At 37.6% G+C, this 25,128-nt stretch overlaps 2 protein-coding genes across 2 annotated transcripts; both read left to right on the top strand.

Moving 5' to 3' along the window:
* The first annotated feature begins 1,595 nt into the window (after window positions 1-1,595).
* On the top strand, window positions 1,596-2,453 carry LOC145105818 (uncharacterized). The gene has a single exon (XM_079042898.1). The coding sequence runs from the start codon at window positions 1,596-1,598 to the stop codon at window positions 2,451-2,453; it is 858 nt and encodes a 285-aa protein (XP_078899024.1).
* A 288-nt stretch (window positions 2,454-2,741) lies between these two features.
* On the top strand, window positions 2,742-5,907 carry LOC145105817 (uncharacterized). The gene is made up of 7 exons (XM_079042897.1): window positions 2,742-2,967; window positions 3,127-3,366; window positions 3,514-3,838; window positions 3,906-4,229; window positions 4,370-4,469; window positions 4,560-5,226; window positions 5,867-5,907. Exons 1-7 carry the CDS (start codon window positions 2,742-2,744, stop codon window positions 5,905-5,907), a joined length of 1,923 nt encoding a protein of 640 aa, XP_078899023.1.
* Window positions 5,908-25,128: the final 19,221 nt, after the last annotated feature.

Below are 25,128 nucleotides of genomic sequence, written 5' to 3'. Positions count from 1 at the left end.
GCAGCGAGTTGTTCTTCAGAAAGAATGCAAACAAGGCAACAAGTAACAAGGATCACTGCTTTGCCATTGCACTTGATCGAAAAAATAGTAACTACGGTTGGGGGAAAGTCACCAATCGATGCTTTTAAGTGCCTGATAGTGTAAGTATGATGTGCATTACTTCTATTAAACTTGTTTACATACTTAATTTAGTGTTTAATATATGAATTTTGTGTTGATTTGTGAATTATATATGTATAGTTGCAAACTCTTTAGGGATTCTGTAACATCAGACGCATTATATAAAAGCATAGACACAAGTCGAATAAGGTTTCGTCCATTAAGTGTTCACCAGTATGAAGTCACAAGCAAATGCAGAAATTTGAACAACCCACACGTACTCTTCAGCGATGGAATGGTACACGTTTTTTAAGCAATCAGATAATTGCGAATTTAATTAGTTTTCTACATTTGTATTTTTTAAAATTGTATGATTACTTATTGTATGTTAGGTGAAGTATTTTACGATAGGGGAAAAAATAGCAGGGAAAAAGTTGCTTAAAAATGCAGCCGATCAGGGGCAGTTGGATGTGATTTTCGTTCTGGGAATGATGTTGATGGCAGAAGGCATTGAAAGGAAGAAAGAATCTCTGATCATGTTAAATAAAGCCTACATTAATACTGGAAGAAGTTGGAATCTAAGAGATACCTGTAACAAGGTTCATAACCACTTGGTAAGGAGAACAAAGGAGATAAAGTTCCATGGCTTACATAGAAGTTGTGCAAAGCATCCTTCTGTGGGCAGTTATTACACAGCTTTTATGAGTCAATACAGGTGGTTAATGAATTAAGATATTTGTTTGTGGGATGCGTGTTTCGTTAGGTTTGCTTTGATGTTTGACATTAGTTTCAAATATATATATATATATATATATATATATATATATATATATATATATATATATATATATATAATAGTTGTTTGATTCACACAATTAGTGATGCATATTGTAAGTGTATTTTGATGTAATGTGAATACATACTTTTAACTTTATTAAATGTTACTATATATATGTTATTTTTGATATGTATGTTACTTTTGTCTTTGTCATTTTACTAACTAAAAGTCCACTGTGACCTATAATAGGTTATATTGTTTGAATAATGTGTTTTGACTGAAATACCCTTACTAATCAAATATATGGATTGATTTCAATGGAACTTTGGTCTATTTGCAATCTCTACAGTGAAGACGCCATTTTTGCTATGGAAATAAAAATAAGTGTTTAATCAAGTCGTTATTAATAAGGAAAATACCGTATACATAATTTATATTTTAAGTAGCTCTATATATATATATATTTATTACGAATGTTATTTAAAATTATCATTACCCGTATACTACATGGGTTTTAACCTGGTATTGAATAATATCGACCCAATAATTTGACCTAGTATCCATCCAACACATTGAAATCAAGGGTTGTCGATGGTTCCCTAATCGATACACACTTTGTTTGCATGTGTTCTGCAAGTGTCGATCTCAATTATACCATTCTACTAAGGTAAAATATTGTGTTATTTAAAATTATACGTTACTTTAAATATTAAATATAATGAACAATCAAAGTAGAAAGTGGATGTATGAAAGAAAAGATAATCGTAGTTGTGTATCCCGTGTTTTCGTACAAGGAGTGAAATTTTTTATAGATTTTGCTACCAGTCAACATAGGTTCATGGACCAAGATAAAATCAAATGCCCATGCATCAGATGTCGTAACGTACCATATACAGAAGTTGATACTGTTAAGCATCATTTGTACAAGTTTGGTTTTATTGAGGAATATTGGTTTTGGGATAAACATGGCGAAACATCAATTGATGATGACAATACGTTTTTTGGGGTGGATGATTCAAACACCAATTTTAGTGAAGGTGCATGTTCTTATAGAGAAATGGTCATAGATGCAATGGCTCCTGATTTAAATAATAGCAATCCTGAAGAGGAGCCAAATGATCTAGATAAAAAATTCTTTGATATGCTAGATGCAGCCGATAAAGAATTGTGGCCTGGATGTAAAAAAGTGACACAACTATCTGCTGTAGCTAGACTGTTGAATATAAAATCAGAGTATCGCATACCTGAGCAAAGTTATGATGCTATCTGCCAGTTGATAAATGATGTGTTACCGGAGGAGGATAATATGGTAGGTAGTTTATACGAGAGCAAAAAGTTAATACAAGCACTAGGTTTGCCTGTGGAGATGATTGACTGCTGCAGATCTGGATGTATGATATATTGGAGGCAAGACAAAGATCTTTATCAGTGCAAATTCTACAATGCAGATAGGTACAAACGATCAAAAAATTTGGCCAGATGTTTGCGCGTATCCTTCAAGAAAATGCATTACTTTCCTTTGACTCCAAGGTTGAAGATATTGTATGCTTCACAAGCCACAGCCGCTTCCATGTGATGGCACTCCGAGAATCATGGACATGATGCTGGAGTAATGTGTCATCCATCCGATTCAGAAGCTTGGAAGCACTTTGACAAAAGTAATCATTCATTTGCAGCAGAAGTACGTAACGTAAGATTAGGCCTAAGTACCGATGGGTTTGCACCACATGGAGCATTTGGAAAACAATATTCATCTTGGCCTATTATTATAACACCTTATAATTTGCCACCTTCTATGTGCATGAAAGAGCCTTACATGTTTTTGACCGCACTTGTGCCAGGTCCGTCAAACCCTAAGCAGTAAATGGATGTATTTTTGCAACCAGTTGTTGCAGAGTTAGAGCAATTATGGGAAGAAGGCGTAGTAACATATGATATATCTTTAAAACAAAAGTTCCATCTAAGAGCAGATTTGATGTGGACAATAAGCGATTTTACAGCAGATGCAATGTTGTCCGGATGGTCTACAACAGGTAAGCAAGCATGTCCACATTATGGGAAACATACACAAGCAGTCAGACTAAAGAATGGTAATAATATGTCATGGTTTGACTGCCATAGAAGATTTCTATAGGTAAATCACCCATATAGAAAGGATAAAAATAAGTTCAAGAAGAATCGTGAAGTGATAGAAGGTCCTCCTCCAAGTAAGAATGGTGAACAAACTTTAAGGGAGATTAAACAATTAGGTTTGGTAAAAGTGACTGAACTAAATGATGATGATGTAAACAAAAGATGTGGCGATCATGGTTGGAAAAAGAAAAGCATATTATGGGATTTACCATATTGGAAAACAAACCTCATTAGACATAATTTTAATGTTATGCATATTGTTAAAAATGTATTTGAAAACTTTTTTTACACTGTAATGGATGTCAAAGGGAATACGAAGGACAATGTAGCAGCCAGAAGAGATTTGATGATCTATTGTAGGAAGAGAAAAGCAGTCGAAGATAATGAAAGAGCATACTACACTCTGGACAAGAATCAAAAGAAAGCCATATGCCAATAGGTGGAGAAATTGTGTTTCCCCGATTGTTATGTTTCTAATTTATTGAGGTGTGTTGATTTAACAGGGTGTAGACTGTTCGGAATGAAAAGCCATGATTGTCATGTTTTTATGAAAAGATTGATGCCAATTGCATTTCGTGAGATGTTGCCAAAACAAGTGTGGGAAGCATTAACAGAGTTGAGTATTTTCTTCAAAACATTAACAGCAACATCAATCACAACAAAAGACATGGAAAGGATTGAAACCGAGATCCCAATAATATTATGTAAATTAGAGACCATCTTTGTCCCTGGTATTTTTAACTCCATGGAACATTTACCAGTACATTTGCCATACGAAGCGAAGATAGCCAGTCCTGTCCAATATTGGTGGATGTATCCATTTGAAAGGTTTGTATGGTACATCATAATGTATGTTGCTATTTTTGTAAGCTAATTTAAATAATCTTCACTATAGGTATCTAAATCAGTTGAAAAAAGATGTGAAAAATAAAGCTCGAGTGGAAGGGTCCGTTGTTAACGCGTACTTGCTACGTGAAGCATCTATATTTTGCTCTCATTATTTCGAGACTGGTGTCCCCACATGTAATAGAAAGTTGCCTCGAAATGATGATGGAGGAGGAGATGAGCAAGTGGATGCTAACAATGACATGTTAGATATATTTTCATATCCTAGGCGTCATTATAGAATATTCACGAATAGAATGATGTCTGGTGAGGAAGTGCATGATGCCCAAACTTACATACTCCTTAACGATGATAAGATCAAGCATTACATCAGGTTCGTACGTAACATATGCATCACTTTTAATTATAATAATCATTTGTTGTGTAATTGCTATGCTCGAATAACATTTACATGCATGATTTTGTTTATTACATTCATAGTAACTTTAAAATGTTATTGAGATGGTGATACAGAATATTTGAAGAAAATTTGAATGAACTTATGGGGGATATGGATGAACAGGTCCATGCTGCTGAAGTTGAGAAGAACTTTGCATTATGGTTTCAAAACTATGTGGGTGTTATTTTTGCATTTTTTAAAATTTATTATTTTTGTTATGGTTATAATTAACACTAATTAAGTGTTTTACCATTATTCATATAGGCACGTAAGATCCCGATAAACAACAAGTCTATATCTGACCTATCTAAAATGCCATTCAAAAAAGTGAAGTTATACAGTGTATACTTTGTCAATGGTTACAAGTTTCACACAGAAGCTCATAGTCTGAACAAATCAACAACCAATAGCGGATTGTGTGTTAGTAGCCAAGGAGGTGATTCTTATGGTAAGGTAGAGGAAATTTTACAAGTCGAGTACCCTGGTTACCCAAGTAAAACCACGGTTTTGTTTAAATGTCATTGGTACGATCCAACACCTAACATAGGAGTTAAGGTTCACAAACAATATAACTTGGTCGAGATAAACATCAAAAGAAAATACAACAAGTTCGAGCCTTTTGTTTTAGCCATGCAAGCCACTCAAGTGTGTTACATTCCTTACCCAAGTTCGAAAACAAACAACTCGAACTGGTGCGCTGTATTTAAAGTTAAACCTCGTGGTTGGACCGATGAAAATCATCATCAGAAAGACGTTGCTTTCCAAGAAGATGAAGTTGAATCAAATGAAATCATTATACCAAGTCTATTTGATACAGACAATTATGATGATGATCACGAAATGTCAAGCAACGGTTCAGATAGTGAAAATAATATTGATGAAGCAGGTGAAATTCATAAGGACGACAATGATGGTATTCCTGACAGCGAGGGTAGTTATGAGTATAGTACATCGAGCAATGAAGAAGAAGAGGATGAAGAAGAGGAGGAGATGAAGTTAATTTGTAATTTGGTTTAATATCAATACATAAATGTAAACTAGGAAGAAAGCCTGGGCTTCGCCCCGGGATGTTTTTTTGTGTTTTTTATGTCAAAATGTAAAACTATTGACTGTAAAGCCCAAGAGTGTCAAAGTGGCTAAAGAATTGTGGAAAAAACCTAAATGTTTTTAGTGTATATTGTGCCAAATGTATAATTCTTTATAATAAGGACTAATAGTGTTAAACTGGCTAAAAAAATTGTGGCAAAAATCTAAAGTTTTTTTGTGTTTTTTTTACCAAAATGTAAAAGTGTTGTTTCCAAGGGCCAAAAGTGTCAAAGTTACCAAAATTGCATTGTTACCTATAAAAGGTTATAATATTTGAATAAAGTGTTTTGACACAAATATCCTTAGTATTCACATATTTGAAATGATTTCAAGGGCACTTTGGTCTTTTTGCACTCTGAAGCGTTGAGGCGTCATCATACCACTGGCGTCACACCGGCGTTATCAGTTCTTCAACCATTCAGAACGTCTCAACTATTCCGGACGATTTTTGTTATTTTGTACTTTGTTTCTCTTCAATTGTGCAGATTCCAAGGATGTTTTACAAGGTTCATGCTTGCAGTTCTAGGGTCAGGTATTCTTTCGAAACTTTGTACTAGTTAGGATGTCCCTAGAAGCATGTTGCAGCATGTTGACCTAAGCCTCCATTGACTCAACGTGTGATTTCGAAAGCCTTAATGAAATTTTTCATCACGAAAATTTCTTCCCAATCAGGCTTGTACTCACATTAGTCTACTGAGCTACCTAACTCTTCTCAAATGAGTTAAGAGTTTTCTGCTTGGTCCAAAAATAGCAGAGGTACAACTGGATTCGTGAACCAATCTTTTTCATCTCAACATTCTTTCACTTTCACACACAATGACATATGTCCAAGAGATCTCTGGTCAAACCAATCAGGATTTAGACATATCAAACTTCTGTGTTAATGAACTAACATCATGAGACCGTGATAAAAGTGAAACCCACACTATCGAACTCATTTAAGGAATTGACGGGGAACTATGTTCCAGATCTAACAAAACAATCGTTTATGTACCAACTTTCGAAACTCCAAATCATATTCAATTATTTTGAGTGATCTTGATCAAATGTTCGAATCCCACGATGTTTGTTACCCAACAGGATCCAGTAAACATTTTTTTCTTGAATATGATTTCCGGGTGAGTTTCATTTGAATTCTATGTCACTTCATTTTCCAAAGCATACTTATCCCTGACTACACCGGTCATACAGGTAATTTCTGTTACAATTACTCACCTTATGTTTAGGTTGATATGTAACAAAGTTTTTTAAGCCACCCACGAAGCCATATAAAAGAATCCCTTCGATACTTCTTTACAAGTATTTGATTGTAATTCACGGGAAAATATACAAGCTGTTGATTATCTCTCTTGATAATTAACGAAGCAACCTTTTCCCGGGGTTTAACTGCTTTTGTGTCGAAATTTTATTTTTCGACATCACATATCCCAAATTTTTGTTATTTTCCTTTTTATCTCATTCTATTGGCACACTGCACTCACGAAATCCTTGAGGTTTTGAGTACTACCAACTCAGGCTGATGATTTCACAAGTCTGGCATATGACTTCGTTTCTAAACCCAAAAATGAAAGAGCCTAACCTCCATGCCGAAGGTTTTCGATCTTATCCACTTGGTACTCACGAACAATTTCATGTGACAGTTTGGCAACTTGGTCCGATTTTCAAGGTACTTTATCTGACGTGGTGCTCATAACGGCTAGTGTTGCGACTTTCAAGGACAGACGTGGGTTACTTTTAAAGAAACCGTTTGGAATTCCGTTGGGGTTACATATAAAAGGAAATTATTATCTCCTTTTATAATTACGCGTTCAAATTATCAGACGATCACAAAGCCCTAAATATTCTCTGTTCTTCAAGAATTTCTCAAAACCCTAATCAATGGCTGCTGATCCAACCAACACTATTGATGAAGTTGTATCTCAACCAATCATGAAGATTCAAAGCACCAATTATCAAGTTGAGGCTGATGTTTCGTTGTATCCAGAACAACTCAAGATATTGATTGTTGCTCTTCAACATTCAAGTATTGCCACTGCTATGTTCAACGCCTTTGTTGTTCCGATGTCCTGGTTATCAATGGCTGGTTCAACTGCTACTTACAGCAAAGCACTAGATGTGATTTCATTCAACTTGGTGAATGATAAGAAGGTTCGTCTTTCTAAGAAACTGTTTTGTCAAATTCTTGAAATCTCCAATTCTCCACCGTACTATAATCTCACAAATGCTCAAGTCATTCACATGTTCAATGAGATGGGTCATCAACCCCCACTCACCAAGATTAGTGATTTCAAGAAGTCAAGCCTTCCAAGCATTTGGAACTTTCTGTTTGGTATTTTTCTTCGTTGTTTGACTGGTAGAAGTGTTGGATTAGACAAAGGAAGAATGGAAGTATATGTCATGGTTGCTGGGATTTACTATGATCTTGCTGTTGATTTCTCAACTCAAATGTGGAAAGAGTTTCTAAAGAGTGTGGAAAATACAAATGTGGTATAGGGGATTTCGTGTGCTCGATACTGGAGTTTAATACTTCAGTATGCTTATGAGAAGGAGGGTATTCCAGTTCCTGTTGATGAAGCTAAAGCATAATTTATGAAGTATCACTTTCCAAAGTCAGTGGAAGATGATTCGGAGGTTTTCCCAAATGTTGCTAGATTTCCCGATGGTATGCTTAAGAAGATTGATCAATAAAATTCTGTCTTGGTGGCTTATTTGAATAATGTAAATCCTTCTATTGCAACTGGTGTATTGTTAGAAAGCAGTAATCAAGGTTCATCCAAGAAGTCAAAGAAATCCAAGAAGGTTCCTGATGAGGTTGTTGTTCAATAAAATCCCAAGAAAGTCAAGTCTAAGTCTCCTAAGAAGATTATTGTTGAAAAGGAGAAAGTTTCGAAGAAAATTGAGAAGCCTAAGAAGAAGGTGGTTACTGAGTCTTCGAAGGAATTAATTCCTTGAAAATCAGGGGTTTTTAAGCGCCTAAGGAAGATGTCTCATACATTTCGACCCTCGTCTGATGATCTCTCACCAACTGTTCGAAAGACACAGATAAACAGTAGAGGGGTAATTATTCATGCTATACCAGCCCCGGTATCCCCATCCTCGAAGAAAAGACGAGTAGAGGATGTGGCAAAACATATTGCTGGAAAGAGAAAGAAAAGAAAGTTGGTTATCCATGAAGGCTCATCTGATAGTGAAATTGTCCCAGAAACACCATTGGGATCGAATTCTCCACCATTATCCTTACCACAAACCACTACTTTCATTTCCTCAACAACAACAACAACTCCACTCGAAATTGTAATTTCCAAATCATTTACCGAGGAGGTTTTAATTTCTAATGTTGTTGCAAACGTATCTGATACGGGTGCACCTGTTAAGAAGAGTGTTGAAGGGTCACAATCACTGATTACTCAAGGTCTTCCTAATCCATCTTTTTTCGCACCTATTTCATCTGTCGATGTTTCACTTCCACCTTTTGTCACTCAAGTTCAAACAGCCAACAAATCACCTACATTCGAACATATTCTAGAACAGCCAATTACCACTCTTTTTCAATCTCAATCCACCAATACACCAAAACCCAATTCCGGTGATGAAACAGATGGCGGAGGTTTCGGAGGAATGTTTGATAATCTTCACTTTGATTCGGAAGAAGAGGATATACCAGATCACATGTTGATGTCTGGTAAGCAATTTAAAATTCTGAACAGGAAACTTAACTCTATTCTAAAATCACAAGCTGATTCTGGTGCAAAGAATTCGGTTTCGGGAATAGAAGTTGATGTTATGTTGAAGGGAATGGAGCTTCGAATGCAGAAACAATTGGATGTTATGGACAAAAGTAACGAGTTGAGGGTCAAGGCTCAGGCTGATTCGTTTAATTCTGAAATCGAAGATCTTCGTCTGACAACAAAAGAACGACATGTTCTTTTTGTTAAAGATGTCAAGACTGTACGAGAAGATGTCAATCGTAAACTTGAGGAGCTGAAGGTTGAACTCTCAAAAAAGATAAATGAGCTGAATTCCAACTATTCAATAATCAAGTCGAATGTTGACACCATAGCGGCTGCAATCACAAAGATTGCCAAATGGTATCAATCATTATCTCCTAAGTTTGAAGCAAAGGCTAAAGAAGATGGTCAAAATTTCGACAAGATGGGAACTTTACTTGGTGAACTAAAAGAATTAGTATCCAAACCTGCTCCAACTTCGTTTTTAACTCCTGATTTTTTAACTCAGAAGTTACACAGTTTGGATCAAGCTATTCAGAAGGTTGTTGCTCCAATTTCGAAGTTTGCAAATATGTTACCTACTAGTGCCCCACCTGCTGTCACAGGGGTGCAAGGAGGAGAAAAAGAGAAGAAAGCTCAAGTAGGTAAAACTTCGAAGGTTTTGAATGAAGGAAAAGATAAGTCCACAACTGTCGAAAAAGTGATACATACTCAAGTTTCAACAAAGGTAGTGTCAACTCAAATCGTCACTCCAATTGTTTCGAATGTCAATACAACACAAGCTATCAAAACCACAACAAAACCTATAGTGAAAGGAATTGTGATTGGTTCAACAACTGAAGGAGGGAGTTCAAGTTCATCAAAGCCAAAGATTTCTGAAGCCGTAAAAGATAAAGGGAAAGTAATTGTGATTGAAAAATCAAAAGAAGAGAAGAAGGCTGAGGTAGAAGCTGAAATGGAGAAACAAAGACAAATTGAAAGCATAATGAGGCTTCGTGAGAGTGATCCACCACACATAGATAAGGGAGATCCTAAGAAGTTGCATAGTTACGAAAACATCGAAGCCAGAGTGTCATACAATCAAATGTATGCATTTGAGAAGAAACCACGAAAGAGTTATTCTATAGAAAATTCGGATATGAATCAACTTGATTTTCCTATTAACGAAATGATGTTCATAACTGCTCAGTATAAGGTGATAGAGAAGTTCAAGAACGAAGATGACTTTCTTCATATGAAACTTAGGTTTCATGCTGTTGTTGGAAAGGAACAAGATGAAGTTTGGTCATTCATTAAGATAACAAGGGTGTTGAGTATTACAAAAGACGTAATGTTTGAGAATATGATACAAAACTTTCGTTATCATGTTGTTAGAGAAAACATGGTTGCATGTGATTTCTCAATTGCAGATTTCCCTCTCATGAACTTGAATGATCTTATTCAAGTTGCTCTAATTTTGAAAGACATGAATGCTTCACAACTTCAAGGAACTGATAAGGAAATTTTGAGACTAGGTCTAGGTCATATCAAAATTTTCATAGACAATTACTATGATTGTCTAGCCTTGACTGATGTTGAATTGTCAACTGCACTTGGGAAGGAAGTAAAAGTGGCTATGGAAGTGTCGAAGTCTCAAGCTGAACTGAAGAAATATGCTGATGGGGAGATTTGTTTAAAGCCTTTTGGATTTGTCTTTGCTGGAAAAGATAAGAATGGAAAATCTAAAAGATTTTTGTTTCAAGCAAATGAAGTGGAAATATATACTACAGCTCAATATACGAACTTCATTGTTCGTATGAATAACTGCAAAAAGAAAAATGATGGTGATAAAGCAGAGCTAAAGAAGGTTATGAGCTGGTATACGGAGATTCGTAGAATGATGCCTTTCGCTGCACAGATTCTCACCAATTGAGAAGTTCGACTTTACTACAAAGGGGGAGATTGTAAGGTCGAAATTATATTGTAATATGTCGAAGTCTGTGTAATAGTTGCTTTCGTTAGTTTCATTATGTATTTACTAAGACACCTTTTAGTCGAAGCCGAATGCTTGCCTTAGTATTTTTGTATGCTTTATTGTTCTCCTATAAATAGGGGAGTTACTTAGAGTTAGATAAGAGTTTTGGGGAGTATGTCTTGTCTATGATCTCTTTGTAAACTTGAAGCATAATTGAGCTGAAACCAGATATTATTTACTCTTGGTGTTCTTAATTCTCGTAACTCTGATTCTACATTCATTACTTGATTCAATACATCATCACAGCCAAAAATTTCATTTTTAAGATTAACAATCATAAAATAAACCATGTCATTTTTCCCAAAACCATGTGAACATAAAATAGTTTAGTTGTGCAATCCAACGATACATATAAAATCATTATCAGAGTCATAATCCCAAAATCACTGATGCGGAAAATCATGGTGTGATGCGATGCGATCAAGCCGGCTCTTTCCCCTTCGAGCTGGAAGTACCTGAAACCAAAACTGAAAACCGTAAGCACGAAGTTTAGTGAGTTTCCCCCACCATACCACATACAAATCATAAACATATTGTCAGGCATATATGGGTGCCCGACCTACCCTGCTGAGCATACCTGGGTGCTCAACCTACCCATGTCAGACATATCGGGGTGTCCGACCTACCCCTGTTAGGCATACCTAGGTGCCCGACCTACCAATCGGTTTTATTCCAACCGATTACGGGGTCTATTTCACCCCTACCACTACCACATAAATCATGTATAACACACATAAGCATCAAACAATACATAACACCTTAATAATTATCACAAAGACAATTACTAAGTCATATCTATATTAGTGGGTCGGCAATGGTGCCTTCGACCCACAGTTTCTACGAAGGGAGACTCACCTCACTGTGTATGCCGAAATCGTATTCCTCGGCTCGCTCGTAACTGCTCTCCCTAAAGCATAATAAATTCCCTAATCAGTCATTGGGTCCAAATAGAACTCCCTTAAAGCCCAAACTTCTAATTCATGTCCCAAGGCAAGGTTTCCTAATCCTTGGCCTAGTGGGCCTCTTTCACCCAAGGCCCAACTTCTAAATAAATTAAGGCCCAAATCCATTACTTTAAGCTTTAAAGCCCCATAAGGCCCAAGAAGGCCCAATACCATAAATCTCAGTCCTAGGCTTAGAGGCCTTACTCCATAGTGGGCCATGAGGCCCAACAAATCCAACGTCAATCTTCTAAGGCCCAAAATTCCATGTTAACCACTTTGTATGTGTACGTGTGGTGTACCTGGCACGTACGCCCGGCGTACGATGGCCTTGACCAGAAGCGGGAAATTGACCCAGTACGCGCAGCGTACCAGGAGTACGCCCAACGTACTAGTCATTTTCCCTAGAACTCCTTTTGTGACTTAATCCATTAAGTCCTTACGTCCAAAACATAGATCCAGATCCTTTAAGGTGTCCTAAGCAATAAAGTTACAAACTTTATGCCATTGCATGCATGGATGGGGGTTAAGACATGATTTAAGACCTTAAACACACTTTGTGACCATCTAACTCAAAAGGACAACTCATATGGGCTTAAACTACCAGGACACAAGAAACCTCAACTATGGAGTCAAAATATCACATAAAACACCCCAAAACTACAACTAAGCATGCAATGGTTAAGTTTGAAGCTTGATACCTCAAATGAGTTAGAAATGATGCCAAACTTCTGGATCTACAAGCCCTTTCCAAGCTCTTGCTCCTTCTTCAAACTCCTTCTTCTTCAAAACCACCAAAATTACACCAAAAACTCAAGGTAAGCTCCAAAATACAAACAAGAGGGTTAGGGTTCGAGTTGGCACTGAGAGGACAAGGGAGTCTGAGAGGATAAGGATTTTGGAGGTTATAAGTTGTTTAAATAGGGTGCAAACCCTAAAATTTAGGGTTTGCATCTGGTCACCCTACGCCCAGTGTACGCATGGGTATGCCCAACGTACGCATGGGACTCCCCCGATCCGTGCCTCATATGCGTACATCGTGCGTACACCATGTATGCCCAGTGTACGCTCCGCCCCAAAATCCCACATTTCATAATTAAGACTTGAGTAAAAACAAATATAATACATGACAAATCCTGGATGTTACAAATCTCCCCCACTTGAATTAGACTTTGTCCTCGAAGTCTGCTGGTGCTGCTGGGAATAAATCTGGGTAATGCTCCCTCATCTCGTCATCTGGCTCCCACGTCCATTCCGAGCCCTTACGGTGCTGCCACTGTGTCAAAACTAGAAATTTCAAGTCTAAAAACCAAGCCAAAGGAGTCCCATATATGTAATAGTTATAGCTACACTATTATTATGTTATAGTAATGTAAGTTTTTGAGAATTATGTTACCCTAAAACTCCCATGAGCCATGCAAATTAATGTGATGTTGAACTTATGTCAAATATAAATCACATAAACAACAAAACAAACATATTAAAGTTCCTATACATAAAGACCATGAACACTTCCCTAGGAAGCACCCAAGGCCGTGAACCATACTTCTTTGGCATTAGTTGGCCGTGAACTACTTCCAATGAGCCACTTTGGCCGTAAACCACCTCAAATCACCAAGCCTTGACCGTGAACCACCCTAAGCATCAAAGCCTTGGCCGTGAACACCATTCTAGGCCACTTTTAGGCCGTGAACACCATAAGGGACCCCCCTTAGGCCGTAAACCACCTTGGTGGACCTCCATTAGACCATAAACCTTAGTTTAAGGTCCATTTAGACCGTGAACCCCTTCCCAATTCAAGGGTGTTTACGGATTGTGAGCTTTTAATTAGCTATTTCCAATACAAATCTCAGTAACCTATGTTTTACCCAACAGTAAACCAAGCAAACATCTTATCAATTTCCCATTCCCATATGAAGGAGCGTAAACCCCTATTCTCAATTTACAAACTCATTTGCATTCACTGTGAACCTCCGTGAACTCTCCCAGGAACTCAAGAGTTAGCTCTAGAAGCCATTTCCTTCACAATTCCTTCCCAATTTCTTGTAAGTAATGTGTGCCTAGCTTGATGCTTCACACGTTAATTGTTAAATTCTTACTACTCACACATGAATTTATGTGTTAGTAGCATTAGACTAGCAAAATCCTCATGAGGATCATCCAACACTTCAAGTGTTCTAGACTCCAATATTCACCTCACCTCTTCAACCACACTATCTTCTACCCAAGGTGAGCTTCATACCCTTATTTTTGAGTTTTCATTGTTTTTTGGGGGAGGATACAAGTCAAAGCCTTGTTTAATTCTTAATATATTGGCTTGTTATGCATGTATGCTAAGTTATATGTGCTAAACTTATGAAAACTCCATATGAATTAGCCCAAGAACTCGAAATATTGTGCAAGTCTCAAGAGTTTGAACCATATATTACAAACTATGTATAGAAACAAGAACTAGTATGTTACAAAATATAAGTCACAAATTGTTATGACAAAAACCATAAGGATTGCTTCAAAAATTTGCTTAAACAAGGTGTTGGACAAAATATTCTGGAAGTGGTTAAATTATGGAAATTATACAATTTTGGACTATTTTTGGCCAAAAATGTACATACAAGTCATTTTTGAAATATTGGATAAATTTGAGTTGTTATTGAACATTTTGATTAAAATGGCCCAAAAGTGGAATTATTTAATAAACAAGGGCCTTTTGACCATTTCCTAAATACAAGTCTAAAATGAGCATTTTAGAAGAAATGGGTCATTTTCAACAATTCACATAGTTTTGAACCACTTATGACACCTTTTGGGCAAATATGGGTCCTATTTGATAATTTATAAAAAAGAAGGACCATTTTTGCCAATATCGATAATACTGGGTCATTTTTGATAAATATGATTCAAAGTGGATTAATTTCAACAAACGAAAACGATATATCTAGTCAACGAGTACAACTATTGTTATTTATTTAATAAATAACGGATTTCAACGATTTGCTCAAATACCTGTTAGTATTCTAGTTAGACGCATCTTCACCGTACATATTTATATTAGTGTACGTTTAAAGTCCTTGTTGGTTCTGGTGTTGCATCTTTGGGCTCGGTCATAAGTCCATTTAGTTTACCCGGTTTGGGCCTGTCCAACTGTGGTTTATCATTAGGGTTAGCGTATATATTATGCATGCATGTATAGCTTTCATATGATCAATCGTTCTCATTAATTTACTTGCATTGTAACCCTAGCACACCTCTACAGTCAAAGTTCTTCATCGAGCTCTTCTGAGGTGTGAGTATTAATCATTCGACACCATTGATCCATTCTCGTGTTCTTTGCTTGATTAAATATTGTTTTTCTGTTTAGAATCTATCGATCTACAACTCTAATATTCCAAGAGTGCTGTAAGAGTTATAACCAGAGTCTCCTGGAGGGAGACCGGGAATTTGTGTATAGATCTATACGGGGTTGACACCCCGTACCTTCGCTGTTCGCTACAGCTAGACCGGCCAGTCTAGGGTGAGAAATGTCTTAAACGAATCCGGCGCCTGAAGAACGTCTAGACAGGCACTCCGTCATATTAGTATGGTTATAATGACTCACTTAGAATATAACAGTATTATTTAGAAATTTACGCAAGTTACACCTTTCGATTATAAACAACTATTGTTTGGATACTTTAATGAAGCTTTTACCACACAAGTTTTAGGGTTTTAAGACTACTATTTTGTACATCAGAAAATATAGGATTTTCTGGAGAAAATGATTTTATACGATTTCGAAAACGATAAACTAAAACACACATGCAACTATACTTGATTGGAAACAAGACTTACAACTGTTTTGACAAGAAAATATTGGATTTTCTGGTTTTCTAAACTATCACAAAGTTTTATAAAAAAAATGCTTATGAACTCACCAACATATTTTATGTTGACACTTTTCAAACGACTTGTATTCTCAGGAAATCAGTAAGCAAGTTAAAGGGACGCGGATTCAGGATTATTTTGTTGTAGTTTGGAATTGTCTCTTTTGTGTAATTTGAGAACATAAACATGATATAAAACAATGTAAGTTTGTTATCTTAATGTATGATGTTTGGATTTGCTATGTTTCATTTATATTCAATTGTTATGATACTGCATAATGACGTCACCCGCCTCCAGACGTTTCCGCCGTTCTGGTTCGGGGGTGTGACACACTGCACCTTCACCAGCTCTATTTTCTTGTTTCTTAGAGCCTTCGTCTTCCTGTCGAGAATAGCTACATGCCTCTCGATGTAGTTCATGCTGTAATCCACCTGTATGTCCTCCAAAGGAACCATTGCGGAGTCATTGGCTATGCACTTCCGCAACTACAAAACGTGAAAAGTGTTGTAGATCTGTCTATGCTCCTCCGGAAGTTCCAACCGATATGCTACCCTGCCCACCCGGGCTACCACCCTGAAAGGTTTGATATACCGTGGATGACACCTTTCCAAGGTGACACCTTCAGAAGGACCATATCCCCGACCTGAAACTCCAAGTCCGATCGACGCCTGTCGGCGTAGCTCTTCTGCCGACTCTAGGCCGTCTGGAGTCTACTCCGAACCTGCTGGATCTTCTCTGTCATCTTGAGTACCACCTCGGTACTCCCCATGACCCTCTGTCCCACTTCACCCCAACATATCGGGGTCCTGCACTTCCTCCCGTAAAGCATCTCGAAGGGAGGCCGTTCGATACTGGTGTGGTAGCTATTATTATAGGAAAACTCTGCCAAGGGAAGGTAGGTATCCTAGCTACCACCAAAGTCTAGGACGCACGCCCGCAGCATATCCTCCAAGGTCTGGATGGTCCGCTCGCTCTGACCATCCGTCCGCGGATGAAAAGTTGTGCTGAAATGCAGACGAGTACCCAAATCATGATGAAATTTCTTCCAGAATCTGGAAGTGAACCACACATCCCTGTCAGAAATCACATAAACTGGCACCCCGTGACGAGCTACTACCTCCCTGATGTAGATGTCTGCCAGCTTCTCAGCTGAAATACTCTCCTGAATCAGTATGAAATGGGAGCTCTTGGTAAATCTATCCACGATGACCCATATCGCGCCAACACCGCGCGCCGTCCGAGGTAACTTCGTAATGAAATCCATGGTAATATCCTTCCATTTCCACACAGGGATATCCAACGGCTGTGTCTTGCAACGAGGCCTCTGGTGTTCGGCCTTGACCTTCCTGCACGTCAAGCACCTCTCGACATACCAGACTACATCCCACTTCATGCAGTGCCACCAATAATCAGGATGGAGATCTCTATACATCTTCGTCGCCCCGAGATGGATGGAAAATCTGGATTTGTGCGCCTCCTCCATCAAGACTTGGCGTACACCGCCCGTGTACGGAACTCACACCTTACGATAGGGATGAAAGTGGGTCCAAACCCGGACCGGATGGACCTGGACCCGGAACTGGTTAACGGGATTTTGTAGAACCGGAAACCGGACCGGTATATAGGAACCGGTTCCGTGTACGGTAGCGGGTAAAGTGGGTCTAGAACCGAAAAACCCGAAAACATCAAAGTGGGTAGGTTGGAACTGGATAAAGTGGGTTTAGAACCGGAAAACCCGGATTTTTTTTGTAATTACTTACTATTTAGTGGGTTGAACTTTGAAAATTATATATTGATATCCCGACTTTGGGGGACTGTCACTCATTCAATATGAAACCAAAATTGACAAAATTATAGTCTAAAAGCATATACAAACTCTGAATTACACTCTGGAAAAAACCGCATGTCAATCCAAATTTAAACGAATAAGATATGCATGTGTTAACATTTTCACAGAATACAAAGTACAAAAACAAATAGCTGAAAAGTTGAAATTTTTTAGTTTTGTTATCCCGACTTCGGGGGACTGTAAATCATTGAATATTAAACCAAAAATGATAAAATTATAGTCTAAAATCATGTACAAACTGTAAACTACAAGTTGGAAAAAACCACATGTCAATCCGACTTCAAACAAATTAGATATGCATGTTTTAAAACTTTCACAGAATATAAAAAAACTGAAAAACTAAAAACATTCAGCTTTGATATCTCGACTTTGGGGGACTTTAAGTCAATGAATATAAAACTAAAAACGACAAAATTATAGTCTAAAATCATGTACAAACGCTAAACTACACTTTGGAAAAAACCACATGTCAATCGGAGTTTAAACGAATGAGATATGCATCTTTTAAACGTTTCACAAAACCGGTTCCGACCCTAAAAGTGGTTCCGGTTCCTAACACCGGTTCTGGTTTTTAGACCCGGTTTACCCAGACCCGATGGACCCAAACCCGGATTACCCGGAACCCGGATAAAGCCAATTTTTAAACCCGGAACCGGAACCGGTTCTATATATTCCGGGTTCCGGGTCCGGTTCCTGTCCGATTCCGGTTCCGGTTCCGGTTCCGGTCCGGTTTTCCGGTTCTAAATCTCATCCCTACCCTACGATGGAGTGTCAATAGGCCGCGGCTATCATAGTTGAAGGAGGAAATCTGACCCACGATACGCTCACTCTTACGGTGTTCCTCCTTCATAGTCTCCCGCTAAGACTCTCGAATCCGCTACAAAAGCGGAGTCACTACTGTCATCCTCAGGAAAATGTCTTTAATCGGGGCCGCGAATGCATTGCGGCTAAGTGCATCGGCCACAACATTGGCCTTCCCCGGGTGGTAGAGGATCTCGCAATCGTAATCCTTCACCACGTCCAACCACCGTCACTGCCTCATGTTCAGATTTGGCTGGTCCATCAAGTACCTCAAACTCTTGTGATCCGTGAGGCTTCAACTACCTCGAGGCGTAAGCGATGATGTGCCCTCTCTGCATCAACACTGCGCCCAAACCAGAGATAGACGCGTCACAATACACTACGAAATCCTCCACGCCCTCTGGCAGGGCTAAAATCGGCGCCTCACACAACCTCTGCCTCAAAGTCTCGAACGCTGCTTGCGGCTCAGGCCCCCAGCGAAAGAGGGCAGCCTTCTTTGTCAGTCGGGTCAGGGGTACCGCTATCTTAGAGAAATCCTGAATGAATCTCCGATAATAGCCTGCTATACCGAGGAAGCTCCGAATCTCGGATGGAGACCTCAGAACCTCCCATATCATCACGGCCTCCACCTTGGCCGGATCGACCATTATATCGTTCTGGTTGACGAGGTGCCCCAAAAACTGCACCTCGCATAACCAAAACTCGCACTTGGAGAACTTTGCGAAAAGTCTCTCCCTCCTCAGTGTCACACCCCCGAACCGGAACGGCGGAAACGTCCGACGGTTGGGTGACTTCATCTTGTAATATCATCACAGTGTAAATAATTGAATCAAGACAACATCATCATCACACATACAATAATACAACCGTCGTTGTTTACATCAATATGTTGGATTACAAATTACATTCCCAAATATAAGTGTATGATGATACAAAAATACAACAAAATCCATGAGTTCTTGAAGACCAACCCGCTTAATGATTTCCTGAGAATACAAGTTATTTTGAAAACGGTCAACATATATAATGTTGTTAAGTTCATAAGCGTATTTGTATGAAAAGTTTGTATCACTTTGTAAACACCTGAAAATCCGATATTTTCTGTAAAAATTGTTTGAACGTTTTGTATCAAATCTTATATTAAAGCATGTGTGTTTTCTATTTTGAAAATATGTAAAGAGAGTATTCGAGGAACATCCTATATTTTCTGTTGTAAGTAGAAGGTAATGTATAATGTAAGTTTCCCAGAAAATCCGATATTTTCCGCTTGTAAAAGTGTTGTAGTCTTAAAACCCTAAGACCTTAAAATGTTGTTTATATAGTATTGTAACTGCAGACATATATATGTATTCCGTAAATTTTACAGTGGAGTTAATTTCTATGTGAGTCGTTATAACCATACTTGATATGACTGATCTGCCTATCATGACGTTTTTTCAGGTTTTGCTTGTTTAAGGTAAGACATTTGTCACCCTAGAATGGCCTAGTCTAGCTGTAGCGAACAGCTCAGGTGCGGGGCTGTCAACCCCGTATAGATCTATACACAAACTCTCACTCTCCCTCCAGGAGACTCTGGTTATAACTACAGGACTGAAGGTTGTACACTAGGTAGGTACGAATGAAAGAACGTCTCACCGGAACCTTAACTATGTTTACGCGAATATTGTAACACACTATTTAATGTTTTAAATAACGTTTTCGTGCATGTATTTAGGTTACAAGGCCCAATGTGTACGTAGATGAATGAATGAGGCCCAATAAGCATGAAATGAGTATACAAGGTATGTCGAGCATGTAGATGGGTTAACAAGGCCCAACAAACATGTAAGGAGTATACAGGACCTATCAAGCATGTAAATGGGTCACTAAGGCCCAATAACATGTAATGAAAGTATCAGGCCCAATAAACATGTAAATGGGTCATTAAGGCCCAATAAACATGTAACGAATGTATCAGGCCCAATAAGCATGTAAAGGGACCACAAAGACCCAATAACATGAAAATGGGTAAATAAGGCCCAATAAAAATGAGAACGAAGTAATTAGCCCGTTTGTTATTATATTGTTTGTTTTAGCTCAATTATTTACCAAAATGATATAAAAGGCCCACTTTTTGTAAAAATGACATTATTGGCCCATTAAGCCGAAAATTTTACAATTAAGGGACATTTTTGGTAAAAATGACACTTTAGGCCAATTAAGACCGAAAGTTTACTTTTAAGGGCTTAATTTCGCATGAAAGGACATTTTCAACCCACTTTTAATAGAAATAACGTTTTTTGCCCAAATTTAATAGAAATAACATTTTCAGCCCATTTAACCAAAAATTTACATTTTTGGCTCATGTTTGTTTTAAAATGACAATTTAATCCATAAGAAGTCAATAATTACCTTTTTACGCCCATGTAACCGTGAGTTGCTAAATAAGGCCTATTTTTGTGAAAATTGACATATTTAGCCCATTAAAACCGTGAAGGCCCAACTATAAGTCCATTTGTGAAAATTAACACTTTTTGGCCCTTTTAAAACCATGAATATCATAAAGACCCATTTTTATTTAAAAATGACTCTTTTGGTCCTCTCAAAACCGTGAGTTGACATAAGAACCTCACTTTTTTGTTTATTTTTTTCAAATATGGCCCTTGATACGGTTTTATTTAGTTTTCAAACCTCCTTAGCATGCTTAATCCTTCTCACTTCATAGTAAGTCACATAAGATGGTTTAGTTTACTAACATCACCAAGTTTAGTAGATATTTCGAGTTTAGTGAAGATCTAGCATGTTTTCATAACATAATCACAACATATAACATGAAAACACACATATACATGCATAAATACATAGATCTAACACAAAGCAACTTGTATCCTCCCCCAAAACATAGTAAAAACCAAAAACAAGGGGGTATGAACTCACTTTGGTTGATGGATCGGTTTTGGTGAGAAGATTGAAGGAGATTTCGGCCTTAGCAAGCTCCTTTGAGAAGATATTTGAACTTATGGAGTTCTAAGAAGCATGGATCATGAACTGGAGTGTTTATGAGTGAAGGACTTATCATAAAATGAAGTTGAACACCTTGATTAGAAAGTAGCTTACCAAGAATGATGATCTTTGATGAAGTGTTCTTGAACACACACACACAAGCACACACGAAAATTTGGAAGAATGGAGGGAGGAATTTCTTATGCTAGAGAGGAAAGGATAAGAGAATCTTGGATTTGAAATGAAGAATGATGGTGGGGAGGTCCTATGGCCGAGGATATGAAGAGAAGAGAGAGAGTGAAGTGGTTTTTGAATGGAGGTTCTAGTTTAGTTGCATAAATATATGATAAACAATAACATTGATACTTGATGGTTATTAGTGAGGTGGCAACAGACTAATCACCCTATTATCTTTCCTTTTTTTGTTTTAAAAATCGAGGATGAGAGGGAATGAGAGAATATGGATCTTGGGCTTGTTATTGCATTGGCTCATTAGGGATTTTTTATCCATGTGGGCCCACATATGTGTTTATAGCCCAAAAAGAGCAAGGATATGGGTTTTCGGCCCATTGAGGTTCAAGAAAAATATTTTCGGCCCAAATAAGGCCCATGAAAACGAAGAAGGAAATTTTAGGTCCAAATAAAGCCCATGAAGAGTCTTATGGCCCAAAAATCCTATAGTTTAATGAATGTGGGTCCAACTAGGGCCCATATGAGGTTTCTTAATCCAAAATAATCAATTTGAGGGTTTATTGGCCCATTAGGCCCAATAAGAGGATCCTGGTCCAATAAGAGGTTGAACCGGGAAATTAGGGTTATAAGCCCAAAGTCGAGTGAGTGTAGTGCATTGAATTAGGTTTAGGGCTTCTCGAGTGAGTTTTGATTCGAATAGTTGTTTTTGAAATGAATAACTTGTATAACATCAATCTTAGAGTTACAAGATATATCAAGAGTTGACCATACATAGATAGAATTTGTCACACCCCCAAACCAAGGATGGCGGAAACGTCCGGGGGTGGAGGACTTCATGTATAGTATCATAACAACAATTGTAATAGTAATTGAAGCAAACACAACCAACATATATATAATTGAAAAAGTGACATCATTGTATGAATTACATGTTTATGAATCAATTACAATATGTTGACAAAATATGAAATAGTAGACGCCTTAGCGCCCCATCCTCAAAAGCACTTGGTTACCTGTTTAATGATTTCCTGAGAATACAAGTTGTTTGAAAAAGTGTCAACACAAAGGTTGGTGAGTTCATAAGTTTTCGTTTGGTATTATTAAAAGCCTTTCGTTTGTAAAAGTAGTATTTGTGTTAGAAAATCCAATATTTTCCTTAATGTGTAAATGTAGTCTTAAAACCCAAAGACCGAAATGTACAAGTAATTTGTCATATTTATAGTAAAACAATACAAGTTTAAATCGACATAAACTCGTTAAATTTTAATGAAGTTCCCGTAAATTCCAATGTTTATTAATACTTTATGTGAGTTTATTATAACCATACTATGACCAAGGTTGCCTAAAACGACGTTCTTCAGGCGTCGGAAATGTTATGACATTTGTCACCCCAGACCTATCGGTCTAACTGTTGCATGCAGTTTAGGTGTGGGTTTGTCAAACCCAATATAGATCTATACACAAGTATCACGCTCTCCCTCAAGGAGACTCTGGTTACAATACAGGACTTAATGGTAATTTGAAGTAAATGTCTCACAAAGTCATTAACGGAATTACGTGTTATGAAAACTTGGTACCGTATGGCCGTACCTTGCTTAATGAAAATATCTTTTGTATAAATGTACCCTTTTTAAATGTATGTGTTATGTAATGTATCATAAACTATACCTATTATAGTTTATCAACCAAAGGTAGTACGTAGTAATGTATGCAAACTATATTCAAAATAGTTTATTAAATGTTTGAATGTATCGGTTGTACTTTGATTATAATCACTTGTTATTCTTTATATTTTATATGTCCAAATCCATTTGTAAACTGATGTGTGTCTAAATATTAAGATAAAATGTCATATATTGCAATAACATATAATCACATAAAGATATACACCTTGCTCAACATGTTACAAGGTGAAATGAAATTGACAGCAACTTTTCGTTGAATACAGTTTCTGTTACTGTTCTTAGACAATTTATAGAAAAATCATCAAAGCTCTAAATCCAAATCTGCAAATTTTGAGAGTTTGGAATATGAGTCTAGTTTGTTCATAAATTTTATCATGATTTTTAGTGATCTCTAACAGAGGTGAAAATGTTCATAATCACAGACTGGTCCGGGTTTGCCTCTGAAATGACAGGCAGTTTTGTAAAAATCACCATAAATTGTAGAAAAATCATATGGAGATGTGCAAGTAGCCATTTTAAAGCTAAGAGTTTGAACTACTTGCACCTGGAACAGTTTTGAAAACTAAAATATTTAAATTGACCAAAACAGTCCGTGATTAAAGTCCATCTTTTCTGATGTAATCTGTTAGAAAAAGTTTAATTGTGTTCTTGATGATTTTACTTGTATTCCCCCCCTTAAAACTTAAGAAAAACATGTAAATGTAGGGGTATGAACTCACCTTATGTGATTTCAGTAGATGAAAGTGAGATAGAGGAAGTGTTCAACCCAAGAACACTAAGAAGATGTCTTGATGATTCGAGAATCTAACACCGAATAAGATGGAATTTGTGTAAGATATCAATGATTTGAGTACAATGGAGTTTAATAATTATGTGAATGATGAAGATACTTACTAATTGAAGGAAGAAATCCCTGGAGAAAGCCTTGAAGTTCTTGAAGTTGAGAGAAAAGATGAGAGAATTTTGGAGAGTGTCCTTTGGTTGCTAAGTGTAGAATGAAAGAACTTTATGGAGAATGAGGAGAGAGGATCAATCCTCCAGCTCTTAGAACGTGGGAAGAGTTGGAGATTGGGTGTAAAGGTCCACTAAGGTGACAAGGAGTAGTGGAAAGAGTGGCTAATCATAGAGTGAGGTGGTGGTGGTTTGCTTTTGCCATAAATTAAGGAAAAGCAAATATTCCCTCAATAATTAGTTCAACCACTAATTCTTTTAATATATTTTTATAAAAACCCTGGAGATTTATATATTTTGGGGCCTTAGTTTATAAAATAAAGTTTTGGGTGAAAATCTCACGTTAAAATAATGAAAAACGGAGTTAAAACGAAGTCGTAGTCGAAAACCGGGAAAAAAAAGCTGAATCTGCGAAGTTGCTCGGTCCTGGGCCGAGGTTCGGACCTGAGGCTTCGGACCTGAGGCTTCGGTCCTGAGGCTTCGGTCCGAGGCTTCGGTCCTGAGCATTTCAGTCCGAGGCTTCGGTCCTGAGCACTTCGGATGCGAGGCTTCGGTCCTGAAGCTTCGGTTTTGGGTCCTTAAGGCTATTTTACCCGTTTTTACCCCGTTTCAAGTGGTTTTTGACCCGGTTAAGGGTCGTGATGACCCGAATGATTACAAAAAGTTAAAGGAACTTTTGAGAGAGATTTGGGAGAGATTTCTAATAGAGAGAGATTGAGTGAAAGAGATTGAGAGAGAGTTCT

This window comes from Lactuca virosa, chromosome 4 (assembly GCF_052849685.1).
Source record: "Lactuca virosa cultivar CGN04683 chromosome 4, Lactuca_virosa_CGN04683_v6, whole genome shotgun sequence".
Lineage (NCBI taxonomy): Eukaryota > Viridiplantae > Streptophyta > Magnoliopsida > Asterales > Asteraceae > Lactuca > Lactuca virosa.
Note: the sequence above shows the minus strand (reverse complement) of the source record. Positions and strands in the feature narration are given on the sequence as shown.

Coding starts and splice junctions, on each gene's coding strand:
- LOC145105818 (XM_079042898.1), top strand. CDS start 1,596: ATGAACAATCAAAGTAGAAAGTGGATGTATGAAAGAAAAGATAATCGT.
- LOC145105817 (XM_079042897.1), top strand. CDS start 2,742: ATGGATGTATTTTTGCAACCAGTTGTTGCAGAGTTAGAGCAATTATGG. Junction 3,367..3,513: donor AAGAGATTTGATGATCTATT/GTAGGAAGAGAA, acceptor TTGATTTAACAG/GGTGTAGACTGTTCGGAATG. Junction 3,839..3,905: donor TGGATGTATCCATTTGAAAG/GTTTGTATGGTA, acceptor TCTTCACTATAG/GTATCTAAATCAGTTGAAAA.